Genomic DNA, 14,824 nt, shown 5'->3' with positions numbered 1-14,824 from the left:
GAAGCAGCGCGCCTCATCACGCGACCCTGAAAGAGGTTTGCACACGAGCGTTCATCTGACGACGCGTTTTCATCGAGCATCACCGACAGTCGCCGAGTCTACCGTCATCGTCAAGTACAGCCGCCAGCCCGCAGACCGCGTGGATCCGGCCGTCACTGAGCTGGCTCGCGGGTCACACGGCCCCTCATGACACACAGGAAGGTAAATATCCAGGTTGTGTCCTCGGCCCTACTCTCACCTTGTACATATTTGAGCTTAGAGCGGACATGAGGCGCTCCCCTTATAAAGGCTAATTTACATTAGATGTAACGTCATGTGGTTGGTTGCAGCTAACAGACTCACATTAGTTTATGTTAAGTCTGCTAGCCACAACCAACCAAACTCATGACGTCATGTTCCGTACTGACAGCAGATGGCGCTAAACATCTTTTTAAAGAAGCGTCTCTTCTTCCTCAGACCTCCACCTCCCTCTGAAGGTGGAGGAACAGCATCGGGATAGACGAGCTCTCCAAAGAGCGGTGCGCTCTGCTGGATGCACCGCTCGCTCAGAGCTCCCTGACCTGCAGTGTGTCCACACCGAGTGATGCTGGACTGGACTCTCTACACTGCTCATGCACTTAATAACAAAATAATGTACTTTAGTGATGCACCCGGTAACGGTTGTTCACTGCTCGCTGTCGGTCTGCACCTGTTCAGTGTTGTTCTTGTGTCTGTGTGTGTCTGTGTGTGTCTGTGTGTGACAAATGAAACATGGACTCTGTCAGTGAGCCTGAGCCTTTACACGAGCAGCTCTTTGGCTGTCTCTCAGTCTGTGCTTATGTCAGTGTCTCCCTCCCCCCACAGACCAATGACTCACCGACGAGCGCCACGCTGCCGTGAACCTTCCCGTCCTGTTCCAGCAGCTGCTGCAGATGAAGCTCGCCAGCCGCCAGCGTCCTCCAGTCCAGACCGAGCGCTTCGTGCAGCTCCACCCTCACCGCGCCCCGGTGGAGGTAGTCGAGGAAGCGTTCGTCCACGCTAACCACGTACTTAGAAGTAAAGTTGTATTTTGGACTGTGGCCCGTCACCACCGGTGTGGCGTGCAGCTCGAACACGTAGAAGGCGTACGTACAGAAGGTGGCGGGCTCAGCTTCGCCCAGCATCTGCAGGGCAGAGCCAGACAGCGTGACGCCTACTATCTGAAGCTCCAGCAGGTTTTCTCCACTCTCCAGGTGAAGCGCTTCGCCAGATTCGTCGGCCTCGTCCTCGGCTGTGGCGTCCGCTTTGACGCTGTAGGTTTTGGTCCCGTAGGCGATGTCTCTGAGCTGAGCTGCGGAGCAGAGAAACCTCATCATCAACGGTTCATTTATTCTTTAAACTGAACATCAGCAGGAGAACTGGATGGATGCTTGGGTGGGCGGGAACCTTCCAGTTTCCTGATCTTCGTTGCCCTGGCGTCCAGCAGCTGAGCCTGGCGTTCTAGCTTCTGCTCGTACTCGAGTTTGTCGGCGTCCATCTTGCGTAGCGCGGCGTCCAGCTCGGCCTGCGGCCACAAGAAAGGAAATAGATTCTGCTCAGCACAACAAACGTGATCAGGTTCCACTCTGACCCCTCCCCTTGCTGCTTTGCATACAGTAAGAATAAAAGTGGGCGGGTGTGTTTGCTCCACCTTGTAGCCTTGGCTGATCCGGCTCTCCGTGCTCAGGAGGCTCCGGGTCTTTTCCAGCTCCTGGATGGTTTCGGCGTGAGCGGCTCGCAGCTCCTTAATGGCGTTTTCCATGCTGGTGCCGCCCGTTTCCTCCTCCGCCTCCCTCAGGAAGTCCAGATCTCCACTCCTCTGGGATTTACGTGTCTGATAGACGATGATGTTACAGACAAAAGGCGAGACGTGAGACTGAATCTGGGCTGTGTATGATCGCAGTAACGACGGCAGCGGCGTGTGACGGGCACTCACTTTGACGAGCAGCAGCGCCTCGGTGAGTTCGGCCACGTCGTAGTCGCTCCCCTGTGAAGAGCACGGTGATGTCACACACACCAAACCTGCAGCAGGCGAGAGGATTTGATTCATCTGCTCACCCGACTGTAAAACTTGAGCTGCTCGTTCAGTTCCTCCAGCTGCTGCTTCTGCTGCAGGAACTGCACCTCCAGCTTCTGATTTGCTTCTTTCAGCTTCTCGTTTGTGTCTGAAAAACAATCAGAGGGAGGAAATCGGTCGCCACGTTCACCCTCGGCGCTCTCACGGGACACGGAGCGATCTTAATGGGCAGGTAGGGGGCGTACCCGTACCTCTCTCGGCCTTGACTTTGTCGAGGATCTCGTTTTTGTCGACGAGGTCGGCCTTGAGCGCCGTCTCCAGCTGAGAGATCTGAAGCTTCAGCCGCTGCTCCTGAAGCTGCCATTTCTCCTGCTGAGAGACGTCAAAGGCGCTGCAACGAAAGGAGGAGGTGACGGAGGTCAACCTGGGCCAGGTAAGACTGAAACGTTCATGGACAAACGGCCCTCACAGCGCCGCGGCGTGTCTTCGCCTCCTTCTGCTCACCTGTTCAGCAGCTTCTCGTTGCTGTCCTTCAGCAGGTCTCTGTCCTGCTCCAGCTCGCCGATCCTCTCCTGCAGCTGAACGCACACACAGGCAGGTGAGCCACCACACCTGCACAGCAGCACACCCCTACAGCGGACTCGGGCTCACCTGCTCCATCCTCGTCCTGGAGACGCTGGCACTCTGCAGCTGCTTCTCCAGCTCCAAGCGCTTCAGCCGCTCGTTTTTCAGATCCGCCGACAGCTCGTCCACCTTCGCCATCGCCGCTTCATGACTGAGCTTAAGCGTCTGCTGACTCTGCAAAACAAACGCCGCCGCTGTTAGCTCGCTCTGTGTACACACCTGACACCTGGTCTTGTTGATCTCGTCAGGCCAGCTGTGTCTGCAGATGTGTGTCAGTGCCATAAGGTGGAATTATAAACGGGAGGTTAGTCACATGATCTTTGAGCTCATCATATCCAGCTCTGGTGTTTCGTCCCTACTCATCTGCATGATTCACAGTTTAAAACAATGCTGTGCACTGAATCAAGCCCCTCCCCTCTTAAGAAATCTTTCTCCTGATTGGCTGCAGAGGGATTTGATTGCGCTTGAAGTCACAGCGTTGCATAGAAAAGTGCGATAATTTGTTCTCTCACAGACAGAGAAGATCAGTAGTGATTACTGGATGTTGATCTTGGTGCTGCAGGGTTTCAGGTGGGGGAGGAAGAGGAGGAGGCCAGGAAACGTCTCACCTCCTGCAGCTGCAGATATCGCCCCTCCAGCTCGGCCACGGTGTTGGATCTCACCGCCAGCTGCTTCTGCAGTTTGATCAGCGTCACGTTGCTGTTGACGTGCGTCCTGACAGGAAAAAACAAAGATTCATCCACAACCTCGACCTCGAGCACAGCTTTGAGTGAAGAGGTGACCACAGAAAGCGATTATTGTGAATGACAGACGCCTCGCCACAGCACGAGCTCATCTTCTGCCCTGATACGGTGAAAGCTGTTGGACTGAAACCGTGAGAAACAGGTTCTGGTGCTCCCCTCCAACAAAAACCTGAGACCAAAATATTCTCACTGGTTTTATTTAGATGGATTTTCATTTACTCAAACATAAACGACATTTTTGATGAAATAACAGGAAACATCAGAACGAGGCGCCGCTCAGCTTTACGGAAGCTTCGTATTTAAAACCAGCAGCTCGTACCTCAGTTTGGAGCTCTGCTCCTGCCGGACCTGCAGGAGTCTCTCTTCATACTCGGCCTCCTTCCTCCTCAGCTCCTCCCTCAGCAGCTCCGATGCACCTTCCAGCTCCTCCATGCGGCTCCGCTGGGACTCGATCACATTCTCTCTGCGACACAAACATGGCGCGTCACAATCAATGAGCTTCTGAAAATGAGGGACTGTGTGTGTCACGACCTTATTTAAACCCTCCAGCTAAAGCTGCGAGTCTGCACTTCACTCACAGCGTGAATCCAGTAAAGAACTACAAAAACTGTCATTTATAAATCCTCAGAAGGAAGCTCTGTGGAGCCTTAGTTACTCTTATCTTCCTGTTTCAGTGCCGATGCCAGCTAGGAGGACACGGTAAATATTTGTGAGGAGTTTCAATGACTGATGTAAAATACCACCTTTAATAATATCCTTAATATCCAGGATATGTACTGTGTCCACCGAAAACCTGTTTAAACACCATGAAACTGTTTGACCCTATTAACAGCAAAGACCTGGAGGACATCTTAGGTCAACTGAACTCCTCCTCCTGCTGTTTAGATGTCCTGCCAACAAGTTTTTTCAAAAAGGTCTCAAAGACTTTAGAGTCAGACCTGTTACAGATCGTCAACTTTTCTTTATTATCAGGTGTGTTTCCAGAATCACTAAAAACTGCTGTAATCAAACCTATACTGAAAAAGGACAATCTTGACAAGACACAAATGAACAACTACAGGCCGATCTCAAATCTCCCATTTTTAAGTAAGATCATTGAAAAAGCAGTTTCTCAGCAGCTCAGTTACTTCTTAAAACAGAATAATTGCTATGATGCCTTCCAGTCAGGTTTTAGACAGAACCACAGCACTGAAACCGCTCTGACAAAAGTGTTTAATGACATATGTCTGAATACAGACAGTGGAAAAATGTCAGTCTTAGTTTTACTGGATCTCAGTGCAGCATTTGATACAGTTGACCACAACATATTACTCAAACGACTGGAGAACTGGGCAGGTCTTTCAGGAACTGTACTAAACTGGTTCAAAACATACGTAGAAAACAGGAAATACTTTTGTTACGATTCGATGTTGTCAGTGTTTTGTTTTAGGCATGACTGTTATGCGTTTCCTGTTTTACTTTGAAGGTCTGTCTTATCTCAGTGTGTTCAGTTTACGCTTCCTTGTCTCGTCAGTTCTGATTTGCCCCAGCTGTGTTTCCCTCCTGTTGTCTATTCCCTGATTACTCCCTCTATGTATTTAAGCCCTGTGTTTCAGTTTGTCATGGTCTTGATTTCCCCCTGTGTTGTAAATAGTTTGTTGTATATACAGTGGGGCAAAGAAGTATTTAGTCAGCCACCGATTGTGCAAGTTCCCCCACCTAAAATGATGACAGAGGTCAGTAATTTGCACCAGAGGTACACTTCAACTGTGAGAGACAGAATGTGAAAAAAAAATCCATGAATCCACATGGTAGGATTTGTAAAGAATTTATTGGTAAATCAGGGTGGAAAATAAGTATTTGGTCAATAACAAAAATACAACTCAATACTTTGTAACATAACCTTTGTTGGCAATAACAGAGGTCAAACGTTTACTATAGGTCTTTACCAGGTTTGCACACACAGTAGCTGGTATTTTGGCCCATTCCTCCATGCAGATCTTCTCGAGAGCAGTGATGTTTTGGGGCTGTCGCCGAGCAACACGGACTTTCAACTCCCGCCACAGATTTTCTATGGGGTTGAGGTCTGGAGACTGGCTAGGCCACTCCAGGACTTTCAAATGCTTCTTACGGAGCCACTCCTTTGTTGCCCGGGCGGTGTGTTTTGGATCATTGTCATGTTGGAAGACCCAGCCTCGTTTCATCTTCAAAGTTCTCACTGATGGAAGGAGGTTTTGGCTCAAAATCTCACGATACATGGCCCCATTCATTCTGTCCTTAACACGGATCAGTCGTCCTGTCCCCTTGGCAGAAAAACAGCCCCATAGCATGATGTTTCCACCCCCATGCTTCACAGTAGGTATGGTGTTCTTGGGATGCAACTCAGTATTCTTCTTCCTCCAAACACGACGAGTTGAGTTTATACCAAAAAGTTCTACTTTGGTTTCATCTGACCACATGACATTCTCCCAATCCTCTGCTGTATCATCCATGTGCTCTCTGGCAAACTTCAGACGGGCCTGGACATGCACTGGCTTCAGCAGCGGAACACGTCTGGCACTGCGGGATTTGATTCCCTGCCGTTGTAGTGTGTTACTGATGGTGACCTTTGTTACTTTGGTCCCAGCTCTCTGCAGGTCATTCACCAGGTCCCCCCGTGTGGTTCTGGGATCTTTGCTCACCGTTCTCATGATCATTTTGACCCCACGGGATGAGATCTTGCGTGGAGCCCCAGATGGAGGGAGATTATCAGTGGTCTTGTATGTCTTCCATTTTCTGATGATTGCTCCCACAGTTGATTTTTTCACACCAAGCTGTTTGCCTATTGTAGATTCACTCTTCCCAGTCTGGTGCAGGTCTACAATACTTTTCCTGGTGTCCTTCGAAAGCTCTTTGGTCTTGGCCATGGCGGCGTTTGGAGTCTGACTGTTTGAGGCTGTGGACAGGTGTCTTTTATACAGATGATGAGTTCAAACAGGTGCCATTCATACAGGTAACGAGTGGGGGACAGAAAAGCTTCTTACAGAAGACGTTACAGGTCTGTGAGAGCCTGAGATTTTCCTTGTTTGAGGTGACCAAATACTTATTTTCCACCCTGATTTACCAATAAATTCTTTACAAATCCTACCATGTGGATTCATGGATTTTTTTTTCACATTCTGTCTCTCACAGTTGAAGTGTACCTCTGGTGCAAATTACTGACCTCTGTCATCATTTTAAGTGGGGGAACTTGCACAATCGGTGGCTGACTAAATACTTTTTTGCCCCACTGTAGTGACTATTAAGTCTAATATATACCCTAGTAAGCTATAGTACTTTTTCCTTTGGGAAGGTACCATCTGTGCAGTCTGCAATTTTGTTGAAGAAAGATGTTGAATCTATTTAATATTTCTTGAAAAATAATTGATTTCTGTGCATTTTTTTCACACTGCATCAAATTAAGGTTGATTACGTCGAGTAAGCATCATGAGGTGGAGCGTGAGGGGTGGTTCCCTATTTTTTATTTACCGTATTTTCACGACCATAAGGCGCACTGTGCTAAAAGGCGCAGTCTCAGTTATGTGTGCCCTTACTGTATTTAACACACACATAAGGCGCACTGGACCATAGGGCGCATACAAGTACCGTATGCGTATTTAAAAATAAAGCGGGAGCAAACCTGAATTCGGTACCTTACTCACATTTCTATTGCCAGTAATCGTCATCATCAACAACACACAAGCATACAAGTGTGCGTATTTAAAAATAAAGCAGGAGCAAAACTGAGTTTGGTACTCACATTTTTATCATCAATCAAACCCATCGAAGTCCTCATCCTCTGTGTCTGAACAGCTGCGCTAAATCTCCATCAAACATGCCAGGTTCACTTTCTTCACTGTCAGAGTCACTTTCCGTGCCGTGCGGCTCCTCGGAAATGATGCCGGCTTTTGCGAAAGCTCGAACAACAGTGCCAGCAGACATGTTAGCCCAAGCATCTACAATCCATTGGCAAATTGTGGCGTAACTCGCCCGGCGCTGCCTTCCACTCTTAGTGAAACTGTGGTCTCCACCGGTCATCCATCGCTCCCAGGCCGCTCACAGCCTTACTTTGAACGGGCGGTTCACACCGATGTCCAGCGGTTGGAGTTCCTTTGTCAGGCCTCCCGGAATGACAGCAAGCTCACAGTTCCTTTGTTTCATTAGTTTTTTCACATCGGCTGTGAGATGGGCACGCATAGAGTCACAGATCAACAGCGATGGTGATGCGTGGAAAAAACCACCTGGTCTCCTTACATACACCTCCCTCAGCCACTCTTTCATCATTTCCTCATCCATCCAGCCCTTTTCATTTGCCTTAATGATGATTTCTGCTGGAAACTTCTCTTTAGGCAAAGTCTTTCGCTTAAAAATCACCATAGGCGGCAGTTTCTGTCCATTAGCATGGCAGCCAAGCACAACAGTGAAAGAAGACTTTTCAAACCCCGTTGTGCGTATCGCTACCGTGCTGGTCCCCTTCTCCACAGTGTGACTCACCGGGATGTCAAAAGTGAGCGGGACCTCGTCCATGTTTGTGATGTGGCTGGGCTGGATGTTTTTGTCGCCGATGTGTTTGCTGCAGTAGGAGCGGAAGATGGCCAGCTTTTCCTTATAATCCGCTGGAAGTTGCTGCGCTACCGTAGTCCTGGTCCGGATGGAAAAATGGCACCGTTTCATAAAACGAAAGCACCAAGACGGACCTCCTTGGAAATGTTCAATGTTCATCTCTTCAGCTAGTGAAACTGCTTTTAGCCGAATGGTGACCGTCGAAACGCTTCTCCCGCTCGCTCTTTGCTCGATGATCCACCGCTCGAGTCTTTCCTCTAACTCGGGCCACCTCGCCTTATGTCCGCGGAAACTCAGCTGCGTTTTCTTGACCTGCCGGAGCTTGTTTTCCAGCTTCCTCCATTTGCGAACCATCGATTCGTTAATCTTAAATTCTCTCACTGCTGCTCGATTTCCATGTTCCTCCGCGTAGCTGATGGCCTTCAGTTTAAACTGTGCTTCGTAAGCGTGTCTCTTTGCCATTTTCAGGGTTGTTAAAACAACGATGTTCCGCATAATGCACATACCTGTGCGATTGTCCCGGTATATACGATCAACGCCCACACTTCACCCTTTAACGTTCTCATGGTGTTCTCTACTACGTCCTCCTTACAACACACAGGGCGCGCCGCACTTTTTGAAGAAAATCTAAGACTTTTAAGTGCGCCTTATGGTCGTGAAAATACGGTATTTATTTTTGTTGTTGCTGGGAGTTGGAACCCTATTAGTTAGGTTGCTTAATATTTACGCTAAGTACTCTTTAAAATACCAGAATAGGGAGGATGGTGTAGGTTTGAGTTTATTAGCTTGATCAGTATTGCTGAACTATGAAATATTTTTTTTGTATACAGGTATAACAGAATAGCTTTAGTGTAGTTGTTGTTTTAAACTTGAGTATGAACTTATACAAAATGCAGCAAGATATTTAAAAAACTGCTTTGTTGATTAAAACACACTATATCGGATTCATATCGGTATCGGCAGATATCCAAATTTATGATATCGGTATCGAACATAAAAAAGTGGTATCGTGCCATCTCTACAAAATACATCAGTGACCTCCTGACCCAGTATGAACCTTCCAGATCCCTCAGGTCATCTGGATCCGGTCTTTTATCAGTTCCCAGAGTCAGAACCAGACACGGAGAAGCTGCATTCAGCTTTTATGCTCCTTAAGATAAGATAAGATAAGATAAGATAAGATAAGATAGAACTTTATTAATCCCTCGGGTGGGTTCCTCTGGGAAATTCGACTTCCAAAAAAGCACAGCACCGACAGAAGTTACAGAGTTATACACACACACATATATATAAATACAGAGACAAATATAAATAAAATATACAAAGGGGATAAATAGAATAAATAGGAATAAAAATAAAAATACAAGTGAATTGCACATTTCAAGTATTGAGGTCTATTGCACTGTTGACTATTTACAAAAGGTATTGTACAGTGAGGTGCAGAGGCACTACAGCTTAGTTGTTCCCCCCTCCTTTGTCCTCCTGTTTCCCCTCCCTCTCCCCTCCAGAGAGGAGTTAAACAGTCTGATGGCGTGTGGGACAAAGGAGTTTTTAAGTCTGTTAGTTCTTGTCTTTGGGAGAAGCAACCTGTCACTGAACAGACTCTTCTGGTTGTTAATGGCCGTGTGCAGAGGATGCCCAGCATTGTTCATAATGTCCATCAGTTTCTTTAATGTCCTTTTCTCTGCCACTGTCACCAGAGTGTCCAGCTTCATGCCGACCACAGAGCTAGCCCTCCTGATCAGTTTCTCCAGCCTGGATGAGTCCTTCTTTGCTGTGCTGCTCCCCCAGCACACCACAGCATAGAAAAGTACTCCAGCAACCACCGACTGGTAAAACATCCTCAGGAGCTTCCTGCAGATGTTAAAAGACCTCAGCCTCCTGAGGAAGTACAGTCGGCTTTGGGCTTTTTTATACAGGTGCTCTGTGTTGCATGACCAGTCCAGTTTATTGTCCACCCACAGCCCGAGGTACTTGTACTTGTTGACCACCTCCACCTCCTCCCCCTCTATCTGAACCGGCAGTGGACCTTCTCTGGACCTCCCGAAGTCCACAACCAGTTCCTTAGTCTTTGAGGTGTTGAGTTGCAGGTGGTTTGTGTGACTCCATGCGACAAAGTTCCTCACCAGACTTCTGTACTCCTCTTCCTGATCATCCCAGATACACCCCATGATGGCCGTGTCATCTGCAAACTTCTGAATGTGGCATAATTCAGAGTTGTAGCAGAAGTCAGAGGTGTACAGGGTGAAGAGAAGAGGGGACAGCACAGTTCCCTGTGGTGCTCCTGTGCTGCTGACCACTGTGTCAGACGTGATGTCCTTCAGCCTGACGTACTGTGGTCTGTCGGTGAGGTAGTCGGAGATCCAAGCCACCAGGCAGGGGTCCACCTCCATCCTGTTCAGTTTTTCCTGAAGCATACAGGGCCGGATGGTATTAAAGGCACTGGAAAAGTCAAGAAACAGGATCCTGACCGTGCCTTTTCCCCCATCCAGGTGTGAGTGGGCTCTGTGTAGGAGGTACAGGATGGCATCCTCCACTCCGACACCCGCCTTGTATGCAAACTGTAGTGGGTCCTGGGCATGTTGTACCTGTGGTCGGAGGAGGTTGAGGAAGAGCCGCTCTAGAGTCTTCATAAGATGTGACGTCAGTGCCACCGGTCGGAAGTCATTCAGCTCATTGGGCCGGTTCATTTTGGGGACCGGGACGATGCAGGATGTCTTCCATAGGGCGGGCACTCTCCCCAGTCGCAGACTGAGGTTGAAGACTCATTGTAGCGGCTCCCCAAGTTCAGCAGCACACGCCTTTAGCATCCTAGGACACACCTTGTCTGGGCCTGCTGCCTTTCTGGGGCGAAGCTTCCTCAGTTGTCTCCTGACCTGATCCACTGTGACACTGGGAGATGTTTGGGAGGGGGGGAGATGTCTTGCTGCTGAGAGAGGGATTGGAGGAGGGGGGTGTCATGGTGTCAGGAAGGGGGGGAAGCGAGGGAGGCAGGAGAGTGGGGAGAGGACTCTGTAGTGAAGGTGAGGGTGGGGGGGTTGTGGGCTGGTCAAAGCTGTTGAAGAAGTTGTTGAGTTCGTTTGCCTTCTCCACAGTCCCCCCCACTGTGCTTTTCTTGGTGTTGTGGCCTGTGATGGTTTTCACACCATTCCAGACCTCCCTCATATTGTTCCTCTCCAACTTCTGCTCCACCTTCCTCCTGTAGGTGTCCTTTGCTTCCCTCAGGCAGCGTTTCACCTCCCGCTGTGCTGCTTTCATCTCCTCCTTCACTTTGCTCCTGAAAGCCTTCTTCTTCATGTTGAGGACAGCTTTGACTTCCTGTGTTACCCACGGTTTGTTATTAGGATAACACCGTACCGTCTTAGCAGGGCGACCGTGTCCACACAAAAGTTGAGGTAGTCTGTAAGACAGTGTGTCGCCCCCTCTATGTCCTCACCATGTGGGCTCAGGAGCACATCCCAGTCTGTGGTGTCATAGCAGTCTCTCAGAGCATCCTCCTTTTCTGGGGTCCATCTCCGGATGGAGCGCGTTGTGACAGGCTGCCTTTGGACGAGGGGTGTGTATTGTGGCTGTAGGTAAACCAGGTTGTGGTCTGACTTCCCTAGTGGGGGGAGGGGGGTGGCTCTGTATGCATCTCTCACATTAGCATACAGTAGGTCAATTGTCCTGTTGCTCCTTGTGGGACAATTCACAAACTGGTGAAAAGCAGCCAGAGAAGAGTCCAGTGTGGCATGGTTAAATCTTATATCTGGAACAAACTCCCAGAAAGCCTCAGATCAGCTGAAACACTCAGTTTATTTAAATCCAGGTTGAAGACTCACCTGTTCTCAGCTGCATTTGAATAAAGCACCAAATCCACACTTTAAGCTTAAATTTCAAAACTTACATTTAACTACTGATTTTATCTGTTTTGATTTTATATACTGTTTCGTTTGTTTGTTTGTTTGTTTGTTAATTAGTTAGTTAGTTTGATTGTTTTAATCAATTTTAAATCATGCTTTTTATTTGTTTTTGTTTCTAATGTCTCTGTAAAGCACTTTGAACCACCTTGTTGTTGAATTGTGCTATACAAATAAACTTGCCTTGCCTTAAATAAGCTCAGGATGACTCATAGGTAAGGACGGGAATTAAGAACTGGTTCTTGTAGAGAAGTGGTTCCCAGTAGTCCAGCTGTATGGAATTGTTAGTCTGTTTGCCGATCGATCCTGCTTATGGAGTCTTGTGCTCGTGCATCCAGAAACAGCTCCATCATGCTGCTGACACAACTTCAGCTCTTTACATGCACCTGCACAGACAGCATGCTAACGCTAAGCCAGCCAAGAACCCGGAGTGATATCCTGCTTAGAGGTGTTTTTGAGCCAGAATCGATCACTAACATCTCACTGATTCCCATTCCTACTCACAGGTTGCGGATCTCTGATCTGGCCTCCTCCAGCAGACTGTGCCCATAGCGAGGCAGCAGGCCAGTCGGAGGTCGTCCTCCTCCCTCCAAACTCCTCGTACCTGCAGGAGATGAATTCACAGAGGGAAGATGGTAAAAGTTAAACAGAGAGAAAGAAAACACGCAGTTCGTGGAGCGTGATGGCAGAGAAGCTCTGGAGACGCCGCAGAACTCACTTTTAGGTCGTATTAAAGACGGAGACGACATGTCGTCTCTGAACTTCTTCAACCCCGTGTTGACTCGCGGCTGGATGCGGTCGTACGGCGTCGGCCTCTGGCTCTGACGATTGATGAGTTGATGCTTTGCCACCAGGAGGCGCTGTTTCAGCCCTTCGTTTTCGGCCTGCAGGGCCCGGACCTTCTCGTGGAGCTCCTCCATCATCTCCTCCATCTCCACGTCTCGGACCCTGGAGGATGGGGCTGTCCCTGCTGCCAGCTGCTCCATGCGGTCACGGTTGTTCATCAGCCTCTTCAGCTTTGTGCTCAGTCTGCAGAGAGACAGTTAAATTAAATGGTATATTGTTAGACACATTAAGGATTCTGGAGCTTTTTGTGTGGAAAAATATTATTGAGGAAATAAACGTGTTCTCTTTAAAGACGTGCTTTTGTTCAGTGATAAAAACGCCCCGGGCATATGGGAGAAGCCTCACTTCTTGATTAGATCATCCCGTTTGTGGCTGTGCTGTTTGAGCTGCAGCGTCTCCTCCTGCAGCCGCAGGAAGCGGTCCTCCAGCTCCTCCCGGGACACACGCGAGATGTCCAGTCGCGCACGGGCGTGCTGATAGGTCGACGACTCTGTGAGCAGAAATCAACAAATTAGCAGGTGAACAAACTGTACCACATAAAACAGAGCACTGGATTTAACCTAAAATGTAGGTTAGAATTCAACGTTTTAGTCATGCAACTGTCTGCTGGTACGTGGAGGACTCTGAAACAGCCTGATGAGTGTGGACACACCTGGTGGAGCCGGTGTGAGTCTGGAGAGGTCCACCGTGACGTCCTTGACCGGCACATCTGCTGCCGTCTCATCCCGGAGGGTTGACATGTTTCAGCCTGGACAGAAGATTCAACCGTCGGTGGCGGTTACAGACAGCTTTACGCCTTTTATAATTCATCTCTGAAGATAAATCTCTCAGTGAGGTTAAAAACACAATCGGCACAATGAATAAAAATACTTTACAATGAAAACTTAATCAGCAGCACTTCACTTTAAAGACGCCTCTAATAGCGCGGTGTTAAACGGACTGTTCACCATTTCAAAAGCACCAAAATTCAAACAGCCTAGTGTGTTACATGTATGCCGAACTTAAAACCGGCTAATTCCGATGTTTCCGAGTCTTCGACGATAATTACGAAGCCACATTTAACGCTACTTTCGACCGTGAACATTAAAACGTATAGAATTTAAAGGTAGTCTGGTACCGAGCGATGATTTAACAAAGCAGCGTTATCTTTGACCAATGGGACACACCATATTAATATCAGGTAAATAAATTAAAATATATATTATGCGTACGTGGATGTATTTCACTGAAAAGCTCTGAATCTATCGTGTTTTTTTCCGCATTAGCAGCAGTAGCTAACGAGCTAGCGGAACCGTCTAATTATCAGATTGCGTGTCGCCTCAAACGCTCGTGACTCCATATTTACTTCTGACTTGTTTCCGGTCATTTTTCTGGTAACATCTGACGTATTTCTTACCTTTTACAACGACTTTGTTCAGTTTAACTCACGGTTGCTACTGAAAACATAAACGCTCATCACGTCGTTATGGTACAACAGCGCACGCGCTGTGCGAAGAGCCTTCTGGGAGTTGTATTTTTTGTTCCTCTTTTTTAGCAGTCAAAGGCTTTCCTAGCTTATATTTCCCTCTAGAATATGACACAGTATAAACCACCAGTGATTAAATGCTCTTAAAGCTGTTTCGAGTTTAATAAGAAGGACTTTTGTGTGTGAACGTGTCTGTTTCCTGCTGATTTTCATGCAGAAACCCTCTCTCCTGTCTGTCAGCTGTATCTCTGACTCTGGGCCAATTTGGGGACTTTGTCTGACCTGACTTTACATGTTAGCGTATTTATGAGCAGTGTGGCTCACTGCTGCACACACATCTGCGGGGATTTGATAGGCGTGCTGTCAGACGCATGCCTTTCATGAACTGGCGATGGATCTAATTTAGCACCCTGAGATGAGCGTCGGCAGGCCAGGATAAGCTCAGTCGGCATGTCAGTGTTCGCTGGGCTGTGACAGTCTTCCATCACTGCTGCTGCTTCTTCCAGGCATAACCTTTGAACCCTCCTCCCCGCAAACACACCTTCCCCCGTGTGTTCGGCCTGCGGCAAGCAGGCGCGGATCTGTCAGCGAGTCAGCCTGTCGTTGAAATCTATGATGCCTGCTGGCTTCTTGTTCAACAGGCCGTGCCCACGTTGGTGCAACAACTGTCAAG

At 48.2% G+C, this 14,824-nt stretch overlaps 1 protein-coding gene across 4 annotated transcripts in view; it reads right to left on the bottom strand.

Moving 5' to 3' along the window:
• Positions 1-14,170, bottom strand: part of rpgrip1l (RPGRIP1 like) — a 27,296-nt gene extending 13,126 nt beyond the window's left edge. For 2 of the 4 annotated variants that reach the window (XM_082538635.1, XM_082538636.1), the window contains exons 1-16: positions 14,083-14,170; positions 13,339-13,434; positions 13,032-13,176; positions 12,559-12,869; positions 12,345-12,444; positions 3,701-3,844; positions 3,247-3,352; positions 2,666-2,812; positions 2,519-2,592; positions 2,266-2,405; positions 2,056-2,162; positions 1,934-1,984; positions 1,649-1,831; positions 1,405-1,522; positions 857-1,309; positions 1-26 (exon numbers count right to left, since the gene is read on the bottom strand). The exon at positions 1-26 is cut by the window's left edge and continues 78 nt beyond it. In XM_082538635.1, the coding sequence (XP_082394761.1) occupies positions 1-26; positions 857-1,309; positions 1,405-1,522; positions 1,649-1,831; positions 1,934-1,984; positions 2,056-2,162; positions 2,266-2,405; positions 2,519-2,592; positions 2,666-2,812; positions 3,247-3,352; positions 3,701-3,844; positions 12,345-12,444; positions 12,559-12,869; positions 13,032-13,176; positions 13,339-13,426 (2,193 nt within the window). In that variant the 5' untranslated portion in view covers positions 13,427-13,434; positions 14,083-14,170. Of the gene's footprint in view, positions 27-856; positions 1,310-1,404; positions 1,523-1,648; positions 1,832-1,933; positions 1,985-2,055; positions 2,163-2,265; positions 2,406-2,518; positions 2,593-2,665; positions 2,813-3,246; positions 3,353-3,700; positions 3,845-12,028; positions 12,212-12,344; positions 12,445-12,558; positions 12,870-13,031; positions 13,177-13,338; positions 13,435-14,082 lie in introns of those variants that run through there. The other 2 variants (XM_082538637.1, XM_082538638.1) reach the window with 2 other exon arrangements.
• Positions 14,171-14,824: the final 654 nt, after the last annotated feature.

The sequence above is a fragment of the Aulonocara stuartgranti genome (assembly GCF_965226115.1).
Source record: "Aulonocara stuartgranti genome assembly, chromosome: 7".
Classification (NCBI taxonomy): domain Eukaryota; kingdom Metazoa; phylum Chordata; class Actinopteri; order Cichliformes; family Cichlidae; genus Aulonocara; species Aulonocara stuartgranti.
This window is presented reverse-complemented; position numbering and strand designations above follow the sequence as displayed.